Source organism: Quercus robur, chromosome 8 (assembly GCF_932294415.1).
Source record: "Quercus robur chromosome 8, dhQueRobu3.1, whole genome shotgun sequence".
Classification (NCBI taxonomy): domain Eukaryota; kingdom Viridiplantae; phylum Streptophyta; class Magnoliopsida; order Fagales; family Fagaceae; genus Quercus; species Quercus robur.
The window spans coordinates 45,066,655-45,088,866 of NC_065541.1; the positions used below are offsets into that span (position 1 = coordinate 45,066,655).

The following is a 22,212-nucleotide window of genomic DNA, read 5'->3' on the forward strand; positions in this document are numbered from 1 at the left end:
ATTAAGTGATGATGGACATTTGTTAATGGACCAAAGATTCTAAACATATTTCCTCAGTTAATGTCCTGCGTTTTATTAACTTTTTCATTTTTATTTAATTCTCTAAAAAGACCAATTCCTAGCTCATGATTCATGAACTGGCGGTGCAACTCGGGAGGCAAGTAGAGTGTGCTGCCACAGGCATGGGTTGCTGTCATTTTATATGTATGCCAGCTATTATACAAAAGAATTGAAATTTATGTGGATTTTCAATGGATTTGATGGTAGATTGCGCTATCAAACAGTCCAGAAGAGTACAATCAGTAAAGTGTTGTAGGATTTATTAAATAATCGATGCCAGTTCTCTAATTAATAAAGCCATAAAGGGAATCTATTCCATCGAAAAAAAAAATATATATATATTCTTTCATTTCCTTTCCATTGGAGCACCCCGCGTCATACTCTTACCAGCTTACTTTTGGATATATATTACTCTTAGTTGGTTTAAAATATTTTTTCTCCTTTCTCTTTATGTGTATATTAAAATATTTAGAGTTTATTTGATACGTGTATTTAAATAATAATTTTCAGTTTTTTTTTTTAAATGCATATGAATAAAAAATATGTAAAAATACGTATAATATTGTTTAAAAACTGAAAACATGTGTTTAAAATTGTGTACCAAACAAGGTCTAAGTATTCTTTAAAAAAAAAAAAAAATACTTGGTAGGGTATTTTTGCACTTTATTATGAATAATAATTTTGATAATACTAAAACTACAAACTATTTTATAATTTTTTTTAATAAATTGTTAATATAGTAAGTAATTAATAAGTAAGAAAATGATATTAATGTCTTAGAGGTGGGCTCTGTGAGAATCAATAACAATTGATTATAACAATAATTTATAAAAATATTATAAAATAGTTTGTAAAACACATTCACCTTTTTTTTTTCAAAATAGTTTGGAATGTATTATTTCATCTCCATTGATAGGACTGACGAACTCAACCTACCTGAACGATCTCATCAGGGCTGACGAGGTTGTCTTCTGAGACAAGCTAACTACATGTCCATATCACTAATGACAGGAACAAAGCCATTCAATACAACTAATAATGTCCCAAGCGGTTACAAAGCCAGCTGTATAAACCGTTGGATGCCTCATTAAAACCCACAATACTGAGCAGAAGGCGTTACCAAGAGAGACATCAAAGCCACATTAACAACCACAATGGCTAGGAGCTGTGGAAGCATATATAAAGCCCTCACAACACCAATACAAGGTCCATAGACACACCTAGAAGCACTACTAGTTATTTTGATACCTTATTATTTCCTAAAAGCTTTTTTATATTGGCTTTGGCATCGGAGACGTTGTAGCAGACACCACACCAATGACCACCTTAAGGGAACTATCTTACCATTTTCACGGTGACACAGATGAGGACTCGGCTCCATCTAGACGCATTTATAACGATTGACGAATTTGTACTTCATCAACCATAAAGGTAAAACCTCCCATGTAAATTGAAATAACACATTCACATTTTTAAAAATACAAATAATTTGCATTAGATGATTAAAAAAGAAAAAGAAAATATGATATGGACGACAGTTTAAGTGGAAGGTAAAATATGAAATTTAATTATATTTTAATCACTCAAAAGAAGTTAGTGTAAATAATTTATATTTTATCATTTTATGAGAGCTAAGTGTCTTATTTCGAAATAAAAGAGCGAGGAATGAACAAAATATTAAGGAGGAGAAAAAAGAATTGTACGTATGATCTCGTAATTTCCTATGATTTTGATTCTTAACTTGTTAAATTGTCATTTTTTGAAATACCCTTTTGTTGAATCATTTCTTACTCGCCTTATTGTGTTGTCATTTTCATTTTCATTATTGGCATATCACACATATACGTGCGGTTTTTATGTTTTATTTTATTTTGGTTTTTCACTTTTTTTTTTTATGTGTTTTTAAATAATAAAGGGCTTATTTTTATTCTAGATAACATACATTTATTTTTAAAAGTTCAGAAATTTTTAAGATAAAAATGTATTTTTATCCAAATTTTGAATAAAAATAAGTTATTATTTTTTTATAGGAAAAAAATTAATTTATTCTAATTATAAATATATATATAAATTATAAAATTAGAATGACATGGTATTTAAGCACCTCTTTAAAAAATCAAAAAATATATATGTATGAATAAATTTTTAAAGGATTTTTTTTCATTCTTTGTATATCAAATACAATATATGTTTATTTTTAAGGGTACTATTAATTGGTGCTCTTAAGGTATTTATTAATAGTAGGGTTGTCCATGGGTCGGGCCGGGTCGGTTTTAGACCCAATTCGAACCTGATTTGCTGGCATTGGGTGGAAGGAAGAGGGATCCAAAACCGATCGCCGGCGTTAATCAGTCGAGTCGGTTTTGGGTTCAGGTGGTGCTTGGGTCAGTTTGGTTGGTGGAGAACGTTGCCGGAGCTGCAAAATGTCATCGGAATCTGCAAAAGAAAGTGTCGGAGTTTGCAAAATCATCATTGGAATATGCAAAAAACTCACCAGATTTTGCATCGAACTCACTAAAATCTGCACCAAAATCACTGAAATTTGCTGGGATTTGGCTGGATCTAGCTAAATCTCACCCAATATGGTCGAGATCTCGCTGGATCTCTTTGGATTTGAACTTGATCTTGCTAGAGTTGGCCGGATTTGTATATAACATCTGTCGGGCCGGGTGGCTCAGGTTTGGGAGATGAAAACCCGCCCCTCGACCTGCCGGCGTCGGGTCTTGGGCACGGAGACCCGAAACCGATCAATGGGAGCGTCAGTTTGGGTTGAAATTGGGTGAGAATCGGGCGGGTTAGTCAATCCAGCGGGTGTGGGTTGGGTTTGAACACCCCTAATTAATAGAACTTTTTAGAAAAATTTTAATATCATCTTTATAGAAAAATATAAAAATCTGTTAAAAATTTAGTTTTTTTTTTAATAAAAAATTTCTAAAAGTATTTCATTGACTTTTCTCTATATTTTTAAAGGTTAATGTTAATCAATTGCACTCTTTGACCAACATGTGCAGTTTCTTTCTCCAATCAACTGGAATTAAGATATTCATAGAACCACAGTGGTTTAGTTTCGACTTACCAGTTTTTTTTTGGTGAAATTCGACTTACCAGTTACCACTGTGATATATATTTGTTTTCATTGTCTAGAATTTGTGACCACGAATTCAGTTATTATTTTATTCTTCTTGTTTTATCATGACGAAAATAAATCCAAGAAGAAGACCCACAATAGTACATTTTATTGTTTCTCATAAGTGATTTTAATGGTCCTCATACAGTCGTACTTCCTTGTTAACAAAAATTGTGAGAAGCAATAAATAATGTTTTCTTTCAGAATAGCAATGTTTAGTTGGAATTCAAGCTCACATTTATGAGGTGTAATAAATAGAATCACATTCTTACAAACTCACAAATTGGTTTTTTTTTGTTTGTATTTTTTTGTGTGTTTTTTTTTTTTTTTACAATGAGGTGCAATAAATAGAATCACATCCTTACGAACCCACAAATTGTTTTTATTTATTTATTTATTTTATAAGATATAAATTATACTTTATCTTAATTTAAGTGTATGTATGTAAAACTCTCTCTTGAAAACTTAGACCTCGACTCTTACCCCTTCACCTTACAAACACTTGACCAATGACCGACGTTACAAAAGTGCACGGTAGTCAAACTCACAAATGGTTGACATAAACAAAATTTGCTCTAACAAAGAAATGGCAAAATGCAATTATGGGGGTGCCTTATTTATCACTCAGGATTAGCTCAACACAACCATTCAAATAATCTAATACCAATAATTGAATGAACAAAGGGATGGGCCTCCCTTCAAAGTTCAAACTTTCCACACCCTATTCACATTCGAATGATGTGTACGAGTCACATAAATATGACTATGAGGTCCCATCATCATCTTATTTAAAAAAAAATAAAACTTTCTCACATGATCCCAAGCAAGTTACGCATAAAATAATCCTGGAAAAAAAGTCCCTCCAATACAAAGCATTAAACAAAAGCAACGTATCGTATCCATACAAAAAAAGAAAAGAAAGAAAAGAAACCTCTTTTGAAAGTTAAAAAAAGAATTGCTTTTTGTATCATAGGCGGGGTTACCTCAAGGCTCAAGCCAAGCTCAAACTCTGCAACCAAGTTATTAAACACATGCGTACAAACTAGTTTATCCTTCTCTCTCTGAGTTTTCTTTGACTTTCCAGAGTGTGATATATAGTATCAACTCTCTCTCTCTCTTTGTGCCGAGTTTAGAGCTCTCATTTACTCACTCTTTCCAAGAAGCTTGGTTTCTGGATCGGCCATTTCCAACAGGTTAGTTTTTTTCTCTCTCTCTCTCTCTCTCTCTCTCTCTCTCTCTCTGAAGAATATCTTTCTCTGAACAACTTACTATGTCTTTGGCTTAATTTGCTGGTTTTAGATTGTGTATTAAGAATAGCTTATTGAGTTTTTGATATAAAGGAATGCAAACAAAAAAAGGTTGTTAATTTGCTATGTATTTCCTGTTCTTGAACTTCTTGATTATATTGGCTTCAGAAAAGAATCTGATTTGTAGCTTTTCTTCTTCTGTTTCCTCTTCATTCTGTTTTTTTTTTTTTGGGGGGGGGGGTATTTGGGTTTGATGAGAGTGTATTGTCTGCAAGAAGTGTGGGATTGAATGGAGGATTTAATATTATTGATATAAAAGTTCATTTGGGATTGAAGAATTTCAGCATCTCTTGAGACTTTGAGTTGCTTTGTCTTTTCTATATCTGATTTTGTTTTGTTTTTATTTTTGTTTTTGTTTTTATTTTATTTTTATTTTTTATTATTATTATTATTTTTACTTTAATTTGTTAATTCTTATTGATTTCTCATTATTAGATCATTAAGAATGCTTACCCAGTTCAACAAATTTTTATATTTTTGCAAAATTGGTGGTAAATGCTTTCAATTTCCTTGTCATTTGGATATTTGGCGAAAGAGAAGGATCCATTTCTTTAACATGTGTTGATTAGTTTCTTAGATCACATAAGAATGGTGAGAAAATAGAGCCTTGAACCTATAATTTATTTTGTTCAGGTTCATGAAGGATGACAATCTCTCCAAGCGAAATGGTTGTATTTAATAAGTCTCTGTAGTAATAGCTTCCACTTTCATTTAAGCCCAAATAGTGGAAAATCTTACTTTCATATTCTCTTTATTTACTTCTTAATCTAGAAGTAAAAAATGGCAGATAGGATATAGGGAACTTTTGGTTCAGATTTTGAGCCCAAAGAAATCACTAATCTAAAACACAATATCCTTTAGCTCGATAGCCCCACTAATTTTGTCTTTATTAGCTGTTTATTTTATTGCGGTCCATGCAAAGCCAGTAGCTTGTGATGGAAATTTCACCGACTCAAGAGAAATTACTTATGGTCATCTGTAAATACTAAAAGATACATTTTTTTTTTTTTGTTAATCAATACTAAAAGATACATGAGTTCCTTAAAACTTTTGATGGTGAAGACACCCAAAAAAAAAAAAAAAAAAAAAAAAAAACAGAGGACAGTCTTAGGATAAGGCAAATGTATTGATCTCAAATCCTATGCAAAACCCATTAATTCTGCTCATAAAACAAGGGCATCAGATTTTTTTTCACTAATTGGAAGTTTGAAGTTAAAGCTAGAAGCTTGAGAATGCTTCTAAACAATATCACTGAATTTTGTCGGTAGTTTTTTCAACTGGGACTGAGATTCAGTCAGAATTCGCACACTATCCCATCAGAAAAAATGGGCTGTATGCCTGTATCTTGTGGCTTATTGTTACTACTAATATTAGTTTCTGTATAATATGACTCATATGAATAGTATAGATTGCCTTGACCCTTGAGGTTGGTTATTTTGTTTCTGCCTTAACACTTACAAAAAAAAAAAAATTTATTTACTAGACTGTGGACAGACTGCTAGTTGTAATAGTTCCTGAATTATTTCTTTCAATGATGCCCTCTTGTTCTTGAATCTTGCTCAGTCCCACTAAAGTTTAATCTGATGGTGCCATTTAGCAGAAACTAATACATGAATCGAAAGAATCTGATGGAAGACAAGCAATTAGACTTTAATCGGCCTCTTTTATCAGTGAGGCGAGTTTCATCAACAGCAGTCTCTTCACAAGTTGACAACAAAAAGAAAACTGATAAGTCAGTACCCAGCACACCTCCACTTCCATTTTACAGATCAGAGCTGAAATCAGGTCCAGTGAGCAACCCCGGAACTGTTCCTTTCGTGTGGGAGCAAGCCCCAGGAAGACCTAAGGATGAAAGCAAAGCAAAAACTCGGGCTCTTCAACAGCCTCACACCCCAAAACTTCCACCTGGGAGGTTTCCAAATGTTAAACAAAAAACTTTCGATAAATTTTCTGAAAGTACGGCAGTTACTGAGTCCAAAACAGAAAATGTCGTTCCCAGGTCTCAAAATGTTTTGTCTTTGGATGAAACTGTGACTAAACACGAGAGCACAGAAGAGAAGGTGGAGCTAGAGGAGTTTTCTAGTTCAGAGGATGGTGATGAGAAATATTTAGATGCACTTGATACAATTTCCAGGACTGAATCATTTTGTATGAACTGCAGCATAAGTGGTTTGAGCGGCTTGGATGTTCCGGATGTTAAACCATCTGGATCCTTCTCAACGGATCCACAAGCTCGGGATTTCATGATGGGTCGTTTCTTGCCTGCAGCAAAGGCAATGGCTTCTGAAACACCTCCACATGTTAGTTGGAAGCAACCTGTTCAACGGGAGCAACTAAGACAAGGAGAGAAGGTAGTAAGTGGGGATAAGCGTAGTCCGTGTAATCATTATGGACAGAATTTCGTTCCCCAATATGCTCATAATAATGATGGGGAAGAAAGTGAAAATGAAGCAGATGATTATGATGGATCTGAAATTTCATCAGCTAAAGTTTGTGGGTTACTTCCTAGATTTTGCTTAAAAAATTCTTTTTGCCTTTTGAATCCTGTACCTGGGATGAGGATGCAGTCAAGCGGAAAGGTCTCTTCAGTCCGCAGAGTGAGGGCTAAATCTTCATATTCAGTTTCTCGCAGTGAACCTGAAAAAGAGGTACTTATTTATCTGTCTCGTTTGTTTCTTTTGTTTTTTGTTTTTTTGCCTTTTCTGCTGTGTTTATATTTTCATGTCTAAAGTCATTGTTGAGCACTAGCATCTTTTTATTCCTATAGCGTGCTGGGGCTGCTGTACATGAGCAAAGATCATTAAATGGACACCAAAAAGCTGAGCCGCATGTAGATAGGAATGAACAAAAGAGTGAATCTAACCAAATCACTTACAAAAGTGATTGTGAGAAACCAAATCAATCACCTTTGCACAGGCGTTTGCAGGGCAATGGCAAATCACCCTGCCAGAATAAAAATTCCCAATCTCTCCATGAAGAGAGAGGTTTTCTTGGTATGCCCGAAAAAGTTAAGAATTCCAAGGTGAATGGCTCCAATCCAAATAGGAAAGGCCCCTACCAATTCCGAGAATTATTGGCCATTGAGAGCAATGATTGGGAATCAGGCTCAGAGAGTCCTGTGGTTGAGAAAACTCTCTACATTGATTCAGTACATACAGTAGACTCTCGAAAATCAAATGCAAGTTCTTCAGATAGGAAAAGCTTAACTGATTACAGAGAGGATAATCTCGGGATTCTTGCAAAAAGCAGTGAAATGGAAAAAACTCCTGCAGTAGATTCTCCACTTGAAGATTTCGAGCACTTGAGTGTTGTGGATGAGGCAAAAGTGCAAACTAAAAGTTCATCCATCGAAGCCTGTTTCCTCTCTTTTTTAGACAGATCCAAAGATGATATACAAGTGCAATTGATAAATTTTTCCAAACAGGACCAGGACCTTATTCGTGATTCACTATCATTGACAAGCTCAAAAGCAGCTGATACTAAGAAAATTAATCAAGAGAGCCAACAGTCCTTGAAATCAGGTAGTAGAGAAGGAGGTATTACATTGACAAGCTTAAAAGTGGCTGATAATGATAACATTGGTTTAGAAAGCCAAGGGCCTAAGAAAAGGGGTACTCGACAAAGTTCTCATGGCCTCCAAATTCAGGATTCTGTCACATTGGCAAGCTCAAAGGTGAGTGACAATGAGAAGATTAATTTAGAAAGCCAGCTGGCTATAAAAGGTTATGGCAACTATCCTCAGCTTCATATTGGCCCACCCTTACCAAAATCTCCGTCTGAGTCTTGGCTAAAGCGTACTCTGCCGACCATTTCCTCCAGGAATTTATCTTCAAGGTCTTCTCTTGCTATGCGCATCCATACTAGCAACCAAGGTTCGAAGACAACCTCTCTTGATTCGAAGTGGGAAACAATTGTTAAAACTTCCAATGTCCATCTTGGGCATTTGCGATTTTCTGAGGTAATCCCATAACTCTGCCTTCATTTTTTGTGTACACTGATGTGGGGATGTTATGCTTACATGACTATTTTTTAACCAGGAACTAACACCTATTCCGGAAGCTTAAAAGTTTGGCAGCTTTATAAGAAGTCCACCCACCCTTGCACTAGGCTGGAATTTGCATTTCGTCGATGTTATTGAAGGTGATCAATGTTATTTCTTCCATGTTTAAATTTTTACTTTACACAAGGAGTTCCCTTTTTGGTTCCTATACTCAGAAGGCAGTATATAATGAAAGCTGTAAATTGCATCTCGGTTTCATTCTGTAATAAGAAATTTTAACTAGTTATTTTTCTTGTAAATCTCATCCTCAATTTGTTGGTTCAAACAAAAGTTAGTTTGTTCCTGTATGAAGGTTTTTTTTTTTTTTTTTTTTTTTTTTTTAAGGGAATTAAAAAGCTACGTTTATTTTTTTGTAATAAAAAGAGATGGGCGCTTCTTTGAGACATATACTTTTATTTTAATAGATACCATTGATTTGAACATATAATGTCCGGTCAAATTTCTTTGTGGAAGCTAGATTTAAATTTATGGTTTGTTTGGAAGTTTAAAAAAGAAGGGAAGGAGGGAGAGGAGTTTGGAGGGGTTTCAACCACCTCTAATCCTTCATTTTTAATTTCCCCAAATTGGAGAGATTTGGAGGGAGAGTAGCGTAGAAAAATTATTGACTATATAAATTTTCCAATTTACCTTTTCTAAATTAATAATAGACTAATGTTGCAAGTTCATTTTCAAATAGGGGTAAATTTGTCTATTTTAATCATTTCCTCTCTTCTCTATCTTAATTTTTAAAACATCCAAATAAGGGGAAGGACTAATTACTCTCTTTTCTCTTACTAATTTTAAAAACATCCAAACAAAGTGGAGGGGAATCATTTCCCTCTACTCTCCTCCCCACTACTCTCCTCCTTCTCTAAACTTCCAAACAGGCCATTAGATCTCTTATTTGACAACAATGGATTTTATTAGTTGAGCTAATCAGAATTCACTTTATTGATCATTCATGCTTCATTTTCAATAATAATTGTTCTAATATGAGAGATAGTCCCTCTTTCAAAAATACCCTCATTAATGAAGGGTAATTTCATTTAGAAATATGGTTATAAATGTCAAATAACAAATTTCATTTTCAATTCAAAAAGATAATTCCTAAAATTTAAGATTTTTTCTTATCACGTTAAAAAAAAAAATTACAGTTACTACTTATTTCAAAAGTTTATCTTTTTTATTTGTTTGAAAAATAAAAATATATTTCTAAATTATTTGTAATGGATGCAAATTATTAATTATACCATATATATATATATATACACACTAAATGAAAAATTTATTTAGAGTTTCATAATAAATTTTTTTGGTTATACTTTGCCCCCTAATACCAAATTCTGGCTCCGTTCTTCAACGAAACAAACATGAAAAAATATACTACCTTGAATTTGATGATGTGATCTTAGTTTGAGCTTAATACTCTCTCTCTCTCTCTCTCTCTATATATATATATATATATATATGCAACATATTGATGAGCGTATCTATGAGACTATGACGACACTTGTTACTATAATTAGCCAGGACAAATGGACAATGTCATCATGATAGAAACATAATAGCGATGACATTTGCTAAAAACGTTTTTATTTACGATACATATGCGACAACTATTGGCTACTCGCTAGTAATAATAGTGATGACCTTTTGTCGTCGCTAAAAATCAAATTTCTTGTTAATTAAGAACCTACCAGTGGTAACAGCCTTTGTAACCACAAAAGCTGCTTTATAACTTTTCTTTTAATGCAGGCATGCGTTGGATATGGCAGCATGTCAAACAAATGACATGACCACATTAATTATGTGAGTCTTTGGCTTAGAGGTCTCAATATCAAACAAAGGCACTATTTTAGCTTCTAGCAATTCAACTAATCAATGAACAATTCTCAACCTTAAATGACGGTTAGAAATTATAAAATCATACTTAATACTCATTCCGTTCTTATTTATTTGTCCTAGTTGAAAAGTCAAATTTCTTAAAGAAACATAATTTATTATCTTTTTATCTTATAAAAATATATAAATTTATAAAACTACCATTGAATAAATTTATCAGCAATTTTTTTTAAAAGAGTTATTCTTAATGAGGTAACTAAAAAAGGCACCCCAATTAGATTAATTTTTTAAATATTTGTTAGTTTTCTTTTCAAATAGTTTTGAAAATAAGGTAGGAGTATAATAGGAACATTAGTAAATTGATGACTTTTATTTTTAGAAATAGGACAATATTTTGGTACATCTCAAAATAGAATAGAGGACAAACAAATTGAGACGGAGAGAGTAATAAATACAAGAGAAGCTTAAGCATGTGGGTTTTCTATCAATTATGTTAAATTAATCACTTACTTTTGTCATTTAATGCGAAACTTCACTACTTAACTAACCATAACACACACACACATTAATATATTCTCACATAATTTTATACCACTATTACTTTTTCATTATTATATACATTCGATAAGATTTAAACCTATAATGTATATTTTATGATAAATGTTTTTTATTATTATGTCAAGACAACAATTAAATTTTGATATAGCTAGATGAAATTCAAACCCAAATCACCAGAAATGTGAATTCACACTTCAATGTTACTTACACAAACTAATTAAGCAAACTTCAATACAATACTTAAAAAATATAAACTATATAATAAATTTGATAAAGACCTATCAAATGTTAAACTAGTATATCACTAGCATTCTTATGTGATGCATGAATTACTAGAAAAATCATATACTATATAATAAAAGTTAAAATTGGACTTAGAAGCCGTAATTGCACCAAATTGTAGCAACTTTTTATATAGAAACGAAACTTAATTATTCTTATCAACTTTCTCTCTACTATTTTATCATTGTTCATCTCTCAATTTCTCTAATCTTGAGAATTAGGTCACAAGATTTTATGTATGTAAAAGAAGGAAAATATTTAATATTATTAAAGTTATCTTAATAACTAGTGAGTTAATTATTTGAAACTGTAATTGAGATTCACCTAGAGTAAACTATCTATTTATAATATATTATAAAAGTTGGATTCAAAAACTGGTGAATGTATATTACGGTGACACTTATTCCTTTTCAAAGCATACTACAATGATATGTGACAATTTCTTATATTTAATTGGTATGATATGGACAAATAATGCCACATGTCAAAAAAATTATTTGTACATATCAACATGTTTGCCATGATACTAGACATGTGGCATATAATTAAAATTTTTGAAAGAAATAAATGTTTTTTTAGTATGCAATTTAAGTTCGCATTTTATTTTTATTTATGACCACTAATTCTTAATTTGTCATTTGCCCATTTATTTGACTAACCATTCCTCTTCCAAAAGATATTCAAGTATTTTGTTCCAAATAAAAAGTAATTTGTTGAAAAATATTTTAATTGAGTAATATATGTGTAATCTAATTATCTATTATCTATTGAGGTTTAACATAATGATTTGGAACCATCATTAAATACATTACAATTAGAAAAGAAGCCTAGAAGTTACTTTAGTTTTTCCACTCTTTTGACACATGAAATTAAAATTGTACACATAAAACAATAAAATGTATACAATTTTCTCCTAACCTTTTTGACACAATTTTCTTATTGTCAAATAAATTTTACTATCATGTCTTTTCTTTCCTTCACATTAAAATTGATATAAATATTATAATATTAAAATTTTATATATTATAGTCTAGTTTCAAATTTTATATAATAATCTTTCTATGTGCAATATAAATAATATTAATATATTAAGAGATTTATGTAATAATATTAACTGGAATAATAGAAATAAAACCTTATTCCTTGTTTTACAGACAATGTTTATTGATTAGCAATGATTAGAAGCAAAAACAACAATTTTTTTCCATGATTATAATTATGTTTATGTTAAACTATTAATTTTATCTAATATTTTAAATAGCAATACATGAATCACAATAATAATAATACTAATTTAAAAATAATATAGTTTTTAAAAGTTGTGCAACGCACGATCCTATCACTAGTTTATATTAATAATAATTAATGACCTATATGAAAAACATATGTAGTGCATAAATCTTACTTTATAAAATGCAAAGTTGTGATAGATTATAAAAATAATTTAAATAAATATTAAACTTTATTTTAACTCTTTTTGAAATTGTTTGCAATATAATTTTAGTTGGAGCTTAAAATTTTGGGTATTAGAATTTTAGTTGGAATAGGATTTTCAATTTCTTAAAATTTAAGCAATAAAGTTTTAATTAAAATAAACTATCTTTAACAATTAATTACCACTTGATATATCCGTTTGCCAATAGAGTTTGGTTTAAAATAAACTTAAACAATACACGGTATATAAGTCGGTTAGAGAATCACTATATATATATATGGTAAGACTTAGAGGGCTATGCAAAAGAGAATTGAAATCCCAAGAATGGCGAGAGATTTTGGTGTTCAAGTCGGTGCACATCCAGGTATTCTGTTGTTGTTGGGCATGATTATCATGACCCTCTCAATTATATCAATGGTCATATTTGCTTGCTCCAGAAAATCTAGCAAGAAGAGAGACCGCAAGGACGGAGAAGCGAGGCAAGTGATGACGGAGAAGGTGGAGGTGAGGGTGGAAACAAAGATGAAGGAGGCAAAGATGAGCCAGAAGAACCATGTTTCCAAACTCCCCATCTACGTACCGGCACCAGTCCCTGACCACAGTTGCAAACATCATCACCATCACCGTGACAACAATCACCATCATCATCACCACCACCACCATGCCAGCAGTACTCACAATCATCACCACCACATTGCCAGCATTCACCACCACGTCCCCATCACTACAAAACGCGGGGGTCTTGGGCCGCGTTTTTTAAGCTGTGGCTATAGAAAACGCGGCCCAAGATGGACTGAAGCCGCGTTTTATAAAAACGGGGCCATAGACAGGTTCTTAGGCCGCGTTTTTCAAACGTGGCCATAGACGGGGCCTTAGGCCGCGTTTTTTTGAGCTAAAAACGCGGCCTAAGGACCTCCGTACTTTATTTTTTGGCAAATTTTTTTTTTCTTTTCCTTAACTGTGGCCACGTTTAAAAAACGTGGCCATAGACAGGTTCTTAGGCCACGTTTTTTAAACGTGGCCATAGACGGGACCTTAGGCCGCGTTTATTTGAGCTAAAAACGCGGCCTAAGGACCTCCGTACTTTATTTTTGGCAAATTTTTTTTTTCTTTTCCTTAACTGTGGCCACGTTTAAAAAACGTGGCCATAGACAGGTTCTTAGGCCACGTTTTTTAAACGTGGCCATAGACGGGACCTTAGGCCGCGTTTATTTGAGCTAAAAACGCGGCCTAAGGACCTCCGTACTTTATTTTTGGCAAATTTTTTTTTTTCTTTTCCTTAACTGTGGCCACGTTTAAAAAACGTGGCCATAGACAGGTTCTTAGGCCACGTTTTTTAAACGTGGCCATAGACGGGACCTTAGGCCGCGTTTATTTGAGCTAAAAACGCGGCCTAAGGACCTCCGTACTTTATTTTTTGGCAAATTTTTTTTTTCTTTTCCTTAACTGTGGCCACGTTTAAAAAACGTGGCCATAGACAGGTTCTTAGGCCACGTTTTTTAAACGTGGCCATAGACGGGACCTTAGGCCGCGTTTATTTGAGCTAAAAACGCGGCCTAAGGACCTCCGTACTTTATTTTTTGGCAAATTTTTTTTTTCTTTTCCTTAACTGTGGCCACGTTTTTTAAACGTGGCCATAGACGGGGCCTTAGGCCGCGTTTATTTGAGCTAAAAACGCGGCCTAAGGACCTCCGTGTTTTATTTTTTGACAAACTTTTTTTTTTCTTTCTTTTCCTTAACTGGGGCCATTCAATAGTAACCCAAACACCCTAAAACCCCATTTCCCAGAGCCACAAAACATTTCAAACACAAACCATTTCGGTCAAAAAAAAAAAAAAAAAAAAAAAACACAAACCACAAACACCGTCGCCGTTGAGCTCAGCCGTCGCCGATGAAGCTCAACGGCGACGCCGAGACTCCAACCCACACCGAGCGTCGCGATCGACGCCGGTCGCCAGCGCTGACGCGTCGCGATCAGCGTCGATCGCGACGATCTGCGCAGATCGCGACGATCGCGACGATCTGCGCAGATCGTCGACGATCTGCGCAGATCGCGACGATCGCGCAGATCGCGACGATCGCGCAGATCGCGACGATCGCGCAGATCGCGACACCGGGCCGCCGTCGATCGCGACACCGGGCCGCCGTCGATCGCGATCTTTCTTGTGGGCTGTTCCACTCGTCGTTGCTCTTGGTGGGGTTCATTCTGTTGCTCTCACCTCCCTTGGAGAGGTCTTCACTTGGTGTGTACAGATAAAAAAAATACCCTTTTGCTTAGAATTACTGTTTGGCATTTCTGTTCTGATTTTATTGGTGGTTGATTAATTTTGAAATTTTCTGGGTTTTTGTTTGAATTTGAATTTGCTGGGTTTGTATTTTTGTTTTGAATTTCTTTATTTATTTAAAATTGAAATTTTAAAGTTTGAAAGTATTAATTTTAAAAATTTTAATTTTAATTTAAAAAAAAAAAAACTTTTGATTACCGAAAATTAATTTTTGGTATTCAAATGTTTTTTTTTTTAAAAAAAATTTAAGGGTATATAGCCGCGTTTTAAACGTGGCCTAAGGTTAAACCTTGGGCCGCGTTTAAAACGCAGCCCAAGATCACAACCTTAGGCCGCGTTTAAAATGCGGCCCAAGACCACAACCTTAGGCCGCGTTTTAAACGCGGCTATAGGACCCGGTCTTGGGCCGCGGTTAAAAAGTGTGGCCATAGGACCTTGAGTCCTATAGTCACAGGTTTTAGGCCACACTAGAAAGCGTGGCCTAAAAAAACGCGGCTATAGGCTATAGCCACGTTTTTTTGACATATAGCCACGTTTTAAAAACGCGGCCATAGAACCTTTTTTTTGTAGTGCATGCACATCCACCCCCCGACGGTCGTCCACCATATGTGAATCTGAATGTACGTATGATTATATGACAATTAATTTATGATGTTTTAACTTTTATTGGCAAACGTACTATGTAGTTTTTACATATATTGAAGTCTTAGATCGGCTTCTTCCTTCTCAGTTAGTTTGGGCCTTCAAGTCAGATTCTTTTCACATTTGTGCGTCTATGTAAATTGTACTAGATATTTGAGGAGGTTGTTTCAGTTAGAAAGTAGTATTATAGTTGGCTATTCTAATACGAGTATTTTAAATCCAATTTGAATTCCATGTTTTATACCGGCAGTTTAACACCCTCAAACTATTGTGGTGGGGTGGGGTTAATGGGGTGTATGATTGTACAAATTGAGTAAAACAAGAAAAGTTTTGCGAGCTTATGATAGTAACCTGCCAAAATTGCCATCACCTTGAGCAAAGGTTTGCAATGTCAACATATATATTACATATCTCTAGTTTTCTCTTATTAGATTCCTAGAACAATAAATCTAGCAACATACAATTTTTATGGCTTTTTTTCACAACTATTAATATGATCTATTATGACTACTATATTATATATTATACTATAATATCAAAATTAAATTATTATATCTATTTTTCTTTCTACAAGTGGCTATATTCACGTCAAAATCAAATTATTATATCTTATTCATAGTTTAATTTAAACTCTATTAATTATTAGGATAGTTTTATTTAACTAAAATTCTATTACCTAAGTTTTATGAAAAAATATTTTTTTTTGATAATCCTAAATTTTAAGAAATTAAAAATTCTACTCCACTAAAGTTTTATTTATTTCTTATTTATTAAGATATATAGTTTAATTTAGGTAAAATTCCATTATCTAAGTTTCAAGAAATCTAAAATTCTACTTCAACTAAAATTCTCATACCAAAATTTTAAGAAATTTAAAATAATATTTAATATTTATTCAAGAAATTTAAAAATTTTATATATTCAACAACGAGTTTAACTGTGATAATTAACTTAATAATAATTATTAATATGAAATCAAATCAAATAAATTAATAGAAATTAGCAACCTTGACAAGAAAAATATCTAAAGAGGTTCAAACATATCTTATCTTAAAGAAGATGATATCTTTACAATTTATTATAGAGATTAGGCAGTTGTTTTATTTATTTATTTATTTATTTTTTTACATTTAACTTATTTGAGTAAATTTTATAATATATGAAAAACTCCAATATAGTTATGCCATTGAGAAAGATTATTAGGAGTACTTTTAGGCATAGTGGAAAATTTATAATAATGATTCAGTACATATAGTAGACTCTCGAAAATCAAATGCTAGTTCTTCAGATAGGAAAAACTTAACTGATTACAGAGAGGATAATCTAGGGATTCTTGCAAAAAGCAGTGAAATGGAAAAAACTCCTGCAGTAGATTCTTCACTTGAAGATTTCAAGCACTTGAGTGTTGTCGATGAGGCAACAGTGCAAACCAAAAGTTCATCCGTCGAAGCCTGTTTCCACTCTTTTTTAGACAGATCCAAAGATGACATACAAGTGGAATTAATGAATTTTTCCAAACACTAAACAGGACTAGGATCTTATTCGTGATTCTCTATCATTGACAAGCTCAAAAGCAGCTGATACTAAGAAAATTAACCAAAAGAGCCAACAGTCCTTGAAATCAGGTGATGGAGAAGGAGGTATTAGATTGACAAGCTCAAAAGTGGCTGATAATGATAATATTGGTTTAGAAAGCCAAGGCCCTAAGAAACCGGGTACTCGCAGTTGTGGTGCCACGTTGAACTTAGGGTGTTTCCAGGAACACCTTGACTTGAAAAAAAAAAAAAAAAAAAAAAAATATATATATATATATATAAAATAATTAATTTTTTTTATTTGTTTACCCTTTAAAAAAAAATTAAGAACACCCTCAAATAAAATAAAATAAAATTTATTTGTTCTACTTTTAAGCAAAAAAAAAAGTCCAAAAAAATTTTGAACTAAAATCTGAAAAAAAAAAAAAAAAAAAATTGTAACAGAGCAAGCTCACAAAAAAGCCCATCATCAATCCTAAACATAAAGCAAACCCAATCTAAAGAAAAAACAACCCAATAGGATGGTAAACAGGTAAAGCAAACCCACAGATTCTCAAAAAAAAAAAAAAAAAAAAAACCCAATATACACTGCAAATCACTAAATCAGAAATCACTAAAGCAAACCTAAAGACAAAAATGTCAACAGAGCAACGCAGCCAATGCTACAACACAAGCCAATAGACGGATTGAGCATCGCCACATCAAAGATCGGTCAGCCAATACAACTCGAGCTCTAGTCCAGGGCACATCGCATCGGGATTCGGGCATAGAAGATCACTCACTGGATCAGATCAGAGATCGCTGATCAGTCACGTCGTTCGCTTCGTCGCTCGGCTTGGCCTTGATTCCTTCGGTGCCACCCCTTAGCCTCAGGCCTCCCCGCTTCGGTGCTCCCTCAACCTCAACCTCAAGGTATTTCATAACTTCTCTCTCTTTTTCTCTCTAACTCTCTCTTAGTCTCTCTCTCTTTATCTGAAAAAAGAAAATGAAAGTGAAATGAAATGAATGAGAGTCTCTCTCTCTCTATTCTTTAAGACTTTAACTTTATCTGATTCTTTTGAACAATTGTGATTGGCTGTGGTTGATTCATTGGTTAGCTTTAGCTTTATTAATATTTTACCCCTGTTTTTGACTTTTTCTTTTTGGCTTTATTCGTTAGTGTTGGTGAGACTTGGTGAGATACAATTAATTGTCTTATTGTGATTGTGAAATTTTTTGATTGGCAGTTGGCTCTTGTGATTGGGGGGGCTTGTCTCATTGTCTGTTGAGTGGGGTAGGGGGCGGATGGGCACTTGACACATGAGGCCAGGTGAGATATTTGAATTGAGGGAAGTAAATGCACATGGAATGTGTGCTAGTGCAACTAATAAATAATAATTTAATTAACCAATAATTAATTAAGGAAAGCAACTAATAAACAATAATTAATAATTTAATTAACCAATATATTATAAAAGACAAACAAATTAAATTATATTAGGCTAAACAATAATTAATAATTTTATAATTAATGAAACAACAATATAACAAATTATAGTTTATAAAAGACAGACAAATTAATGAAACAACTAAACAACAATAATTAATAATTTTATATATAAAAAATGAACTGTGCAATCGAATGAGAAAAACTAAAAAAAATTCTTGGGAAAAATTTATGTTTCTTAAGGAATACTCTAGAAAAAATTTCTGGAGCCGCCACTGGGTACTCGACTAAGTTCTCATGCCCTCCAAATTAAGTATTCTGTCACATTGGCAAACTCAAAGGTGACTGACAATGAGAAGATTGATTAATTTAGAAAGCCAGCTCCCTATAAAAGGTTATGGCAACCATCCTCAGCTTCCTATTGGCCTACCCTTACCAAAATCTCCGTCTGAGTCTTGGCTAAAGCGTACTCTGCCGACCATTTCCTTCAGGATTTTACCTTCAAGGTCTTCTCTTGTTATTCGCATCCATACTAGCAACCAAGGTTCCAAACCTCTCTTGATTCCAAGTGGGAAACAATTGTTAAAACTTCCAGTGTCCATCTTGGGCGTTTGCGGTTCTCTGAGGTAATCCAATAACTCTGCCTTCATTTTTTGTGTCCATTGATATGGGGATGTTACGCCTACATGACCATTTTTTATCCAGGAACTAACACCTATACCGGAAGTTTAAAAGTTTGGCAGCTTTATAAGAAGTCCACCCACCTGTGCACTAGGCTGGAATCTGCATTTCGTTGATGTTATCGAAGGTGATCAATGTTAATTCTTCCGTGTTAAAATTTTTACTTTACACAAGGAGTCCCCTTTTTGGTTCCTATACTCAGAAGCCAGTATATAATGAAAGCTGTAAATTGCATCCCGATTTCATTCTGTAACAAGAAAATTTAACTAGTCATTTTTCTTGTAAATCTCATCTTCAATTTGTTGGTTCAAACAAAAGTCAGTTTGTTCCTGTATGATTTGAATTTTTTTTTTTTTTTTTTTTTTTTTTTTTTTTTTTTTTGTAAAGGGAATTAAAAAGCTACATTTTTTTTTTTGGTAATAAAAAGAGATGGGCACTTCTTTGAGATGTACTTTTTATTTTAATAAATACTATAGATTTGAACCTACAACGTTCAATTGGATTTTTCGCGTGCGTAAGCTAGATTTAAACTTAGATCTCTTATTTGACAATAATGAATTTTATTAGTTGAGTTAATTAGAACCTACTTTATTCATCATTCATGCCCTATTTTCAATAATAATTGTTCTAATTTGTGAGATGGTCCCTCCTATGTGAGGGATGCTAGCCATTAAAAAAAAATGAAAATTTCATTTAGAACCCTATACTTTAGGGGTATAACAAATTAAATCCTATAGTTTCAAAAATAACAAATTAAGCCTTGAGGTAGGGAGTGGACAACAACTCATCATTCCTGTTGTACTGTTTGACTAAAATCAATTTGACGCATTCTAATTGGTTTTAATAGTTGCTTTAGTTGGCGGCAGGTTCCTTAACATGACTCTTGATTAGGGCTGTAAACGAGCCGAGCTTTGTCGAGTAGTGAATGTTCAAGCTTAGCTCGATAGCAAAAGTGGAATGTTCAAGCTTGGCTTGAGCTTAATACCCTACAAATAATGTTCAAACTTGAGCTTGTTATAAAGTATAAAAGCTTGAACTCGGCTTGGTTCATTAGTCAAGCCAAGCTTGAGCTCTATATCAAGCTCAATATCATGTTTTTGAGCTTGAGATCCAACACAAGTATAATATCAAACCTATATCAAGTTTATTATCTAGCCTATATCAACTTGTAATTAATTAAAGTATTAGAAGGATATGAGTTTATATGTCAAGCTCATATCAATTTTATTATCAAACTCATAAATAAACCTAGGCTCAACTTGTTTTGTTACTTTTGTATCAAGTTTTGGTGTTCACAAGCTTATTCATGAACAATATTTTTTACTCAGGCTCAGCTCGTTTATTAAACAAGTCTAAAACTAAAGTTTAAGCTTGGCTTGTTTATAAACAAACAAACATAAACGAGATTTTTATAGAACAAAGCTTGAGCTTTTTATGAATGGCTTGGTTCATTTACAACTTTTGTATTAAGCCTTAGTGTTCACAAGCTTGTTCATGAACAATATTTTTTACTCAGGCTTGGCTCGTTTATTAAACAAGCCTAAAACTAAAGTTTAAGCTTGGCTTGTTTATAAACAAACAAACATAAACGAGATTTTTATAGAACAAAGCCTGAGCTTTTTATGAATGGTTTGGTTCATTTACAACCCTATTCTTGATTATTTTTGGTTGGATGGTAGGTTTAGAGGCTCAAACCACTGAAACCGTTAGCCCAAGCTTCTTCCTCCCCCCTTTTTCTCTTTGATGCCCAATAAATTTGTGTGAGAGATTCCATTTTCTTAGGTTCTAAAGATTTAGGTTTAAATGTTTAGAATCATGTTTTTATTGTGTTGGCAAATCGAGAACAAAACATGTCTAGTCCATGTATTAGGCAATGCTTAAAAGTGGTTGTTTTAAGGTTCAAGTCCAGCTGATTTCAGAAAAAGGAAGTGTGGTTTTGCCTTGCTTGACACCCCATTTTGCAACCTACATTTAACCTCACATGAAGGATAAAAGGGTAATTTCGCATTGGAAAAATGCATCTTCATTTTATTCACTAGATCCTTAATCTCACTTCACCAAAATGATCTTAATGTTGTAACGATCAAATCGACTGGTCATAAGCTCTAATCGGACCATCAGATTGATAGTTATCATTAAATCAAGTTTTAATGGCCGAGATGCACTATCACAAATTGAGTCCGACTATATGTGATTATGAACAATTGATTCCAATTGATTATAATTATAATCAATTTGAGATTAATGATGTGTCATAATTTGATTGGTTATGACTACATTTTATGGTTAAGTTGCATATACCTAATTAATTAGATAGTTAAACATTAATTCTAGTCACTAGATCCTTAATCTCAGTTCACCAAAATGATCTTGATGTTGTAACGATCAAATTGACTGGTCATAAGCTCTAATCGGATCATCTGATTGAAAGTTATCATCAAATCAAGTTTTAATGGCCGAGATGCACTATCACAAATTGAGTCCGACTATATGTGATTATGAACAATTGATTCCAATTGATTATAATTATAATCAATTTGAGATTAATTATGTGTCATAATTTGATTGGTTAGGACTACATTTTATGGTAATGTTGCATACACCTAATTAATTAGATAGTTAAACATTAATTATTTAATGAGTAATTTGTGCAATTATATTTTAATTAGGGTAAATTTGGAACTAATTAAGGCTGAAATGGGAGTGATTGGAGCCTATTAATGTTAATTGGGAGCTAATTTAGTACCTATTAATGTTAATTATGCTGAAATTGTTTTCTAACAAATGACTTCTGCTCACCATTTCATTGATATCTCTTAGAATATTTTGAATCTGTGAATGAGGTTAATTTTCCTAGAAACTAGACATCCGGGGCTTCAATTTAAGCATAAGAACGAGACAATTCCGATCATAATTGAGTAATATATGATTTTTTGAAGTTGGCTCTACAAGCTGTTATAGTAGTTACAGGAAAACCGAATTTTGCTTGCTCC

At 33.1% G+C, this 22,212-nt stretch overlaps 1 protein-coding gene across 3 annotated transcripts; it reads left to right on the plus strand.

Moving 5' to 3' along the window:
• Positions 1-4,102: 4,102 nt before the first annotated feature.
• On the plus strand, positions 4,103-19,447 carry LOC126695691 (uncharacterized). Of its 3 annotated transcripts, none has more exons than XM_050392523.1 (4): positions 4,103-4,380; positions 6,095-7,142; positions 7,262-8,452; positions 19,244-19,447. In XM_050392523.1, exons 2-4 carry the CDS (start codon positions 6,105-6,107, stop codon positions 19,268-19,270), a joined length of 2,256 nt encoding a protein of 751 aa, XP_050248480.1. In that variant the 5' UTR covers positions 4,103-4,380; positions 6,095-6,104; the 3' UTR covers positions 19,271-19,447. The 3 variants fall into 3 exon arrangements, with proteins under 3 accessions (XP_050248480.1, XP_050248479.1, XP_050248478.1); XM_050392522.1 differs by lacking the exon at positions 19,244-19,447 and adding an exon at positions 8,532-8,859 and having other exon boundaries at positions 4,108-4,380; positions 6,092-7,142; XM_050392521.1 differs by lacking the exon at positions 19,244-19,447 and adding an exon at positions 8,532-8,859 and having other exon boundaries at positions 4,109-4,380.
• Positions 19,448-22,212: the final 2,765 nt, after the last annotated feature.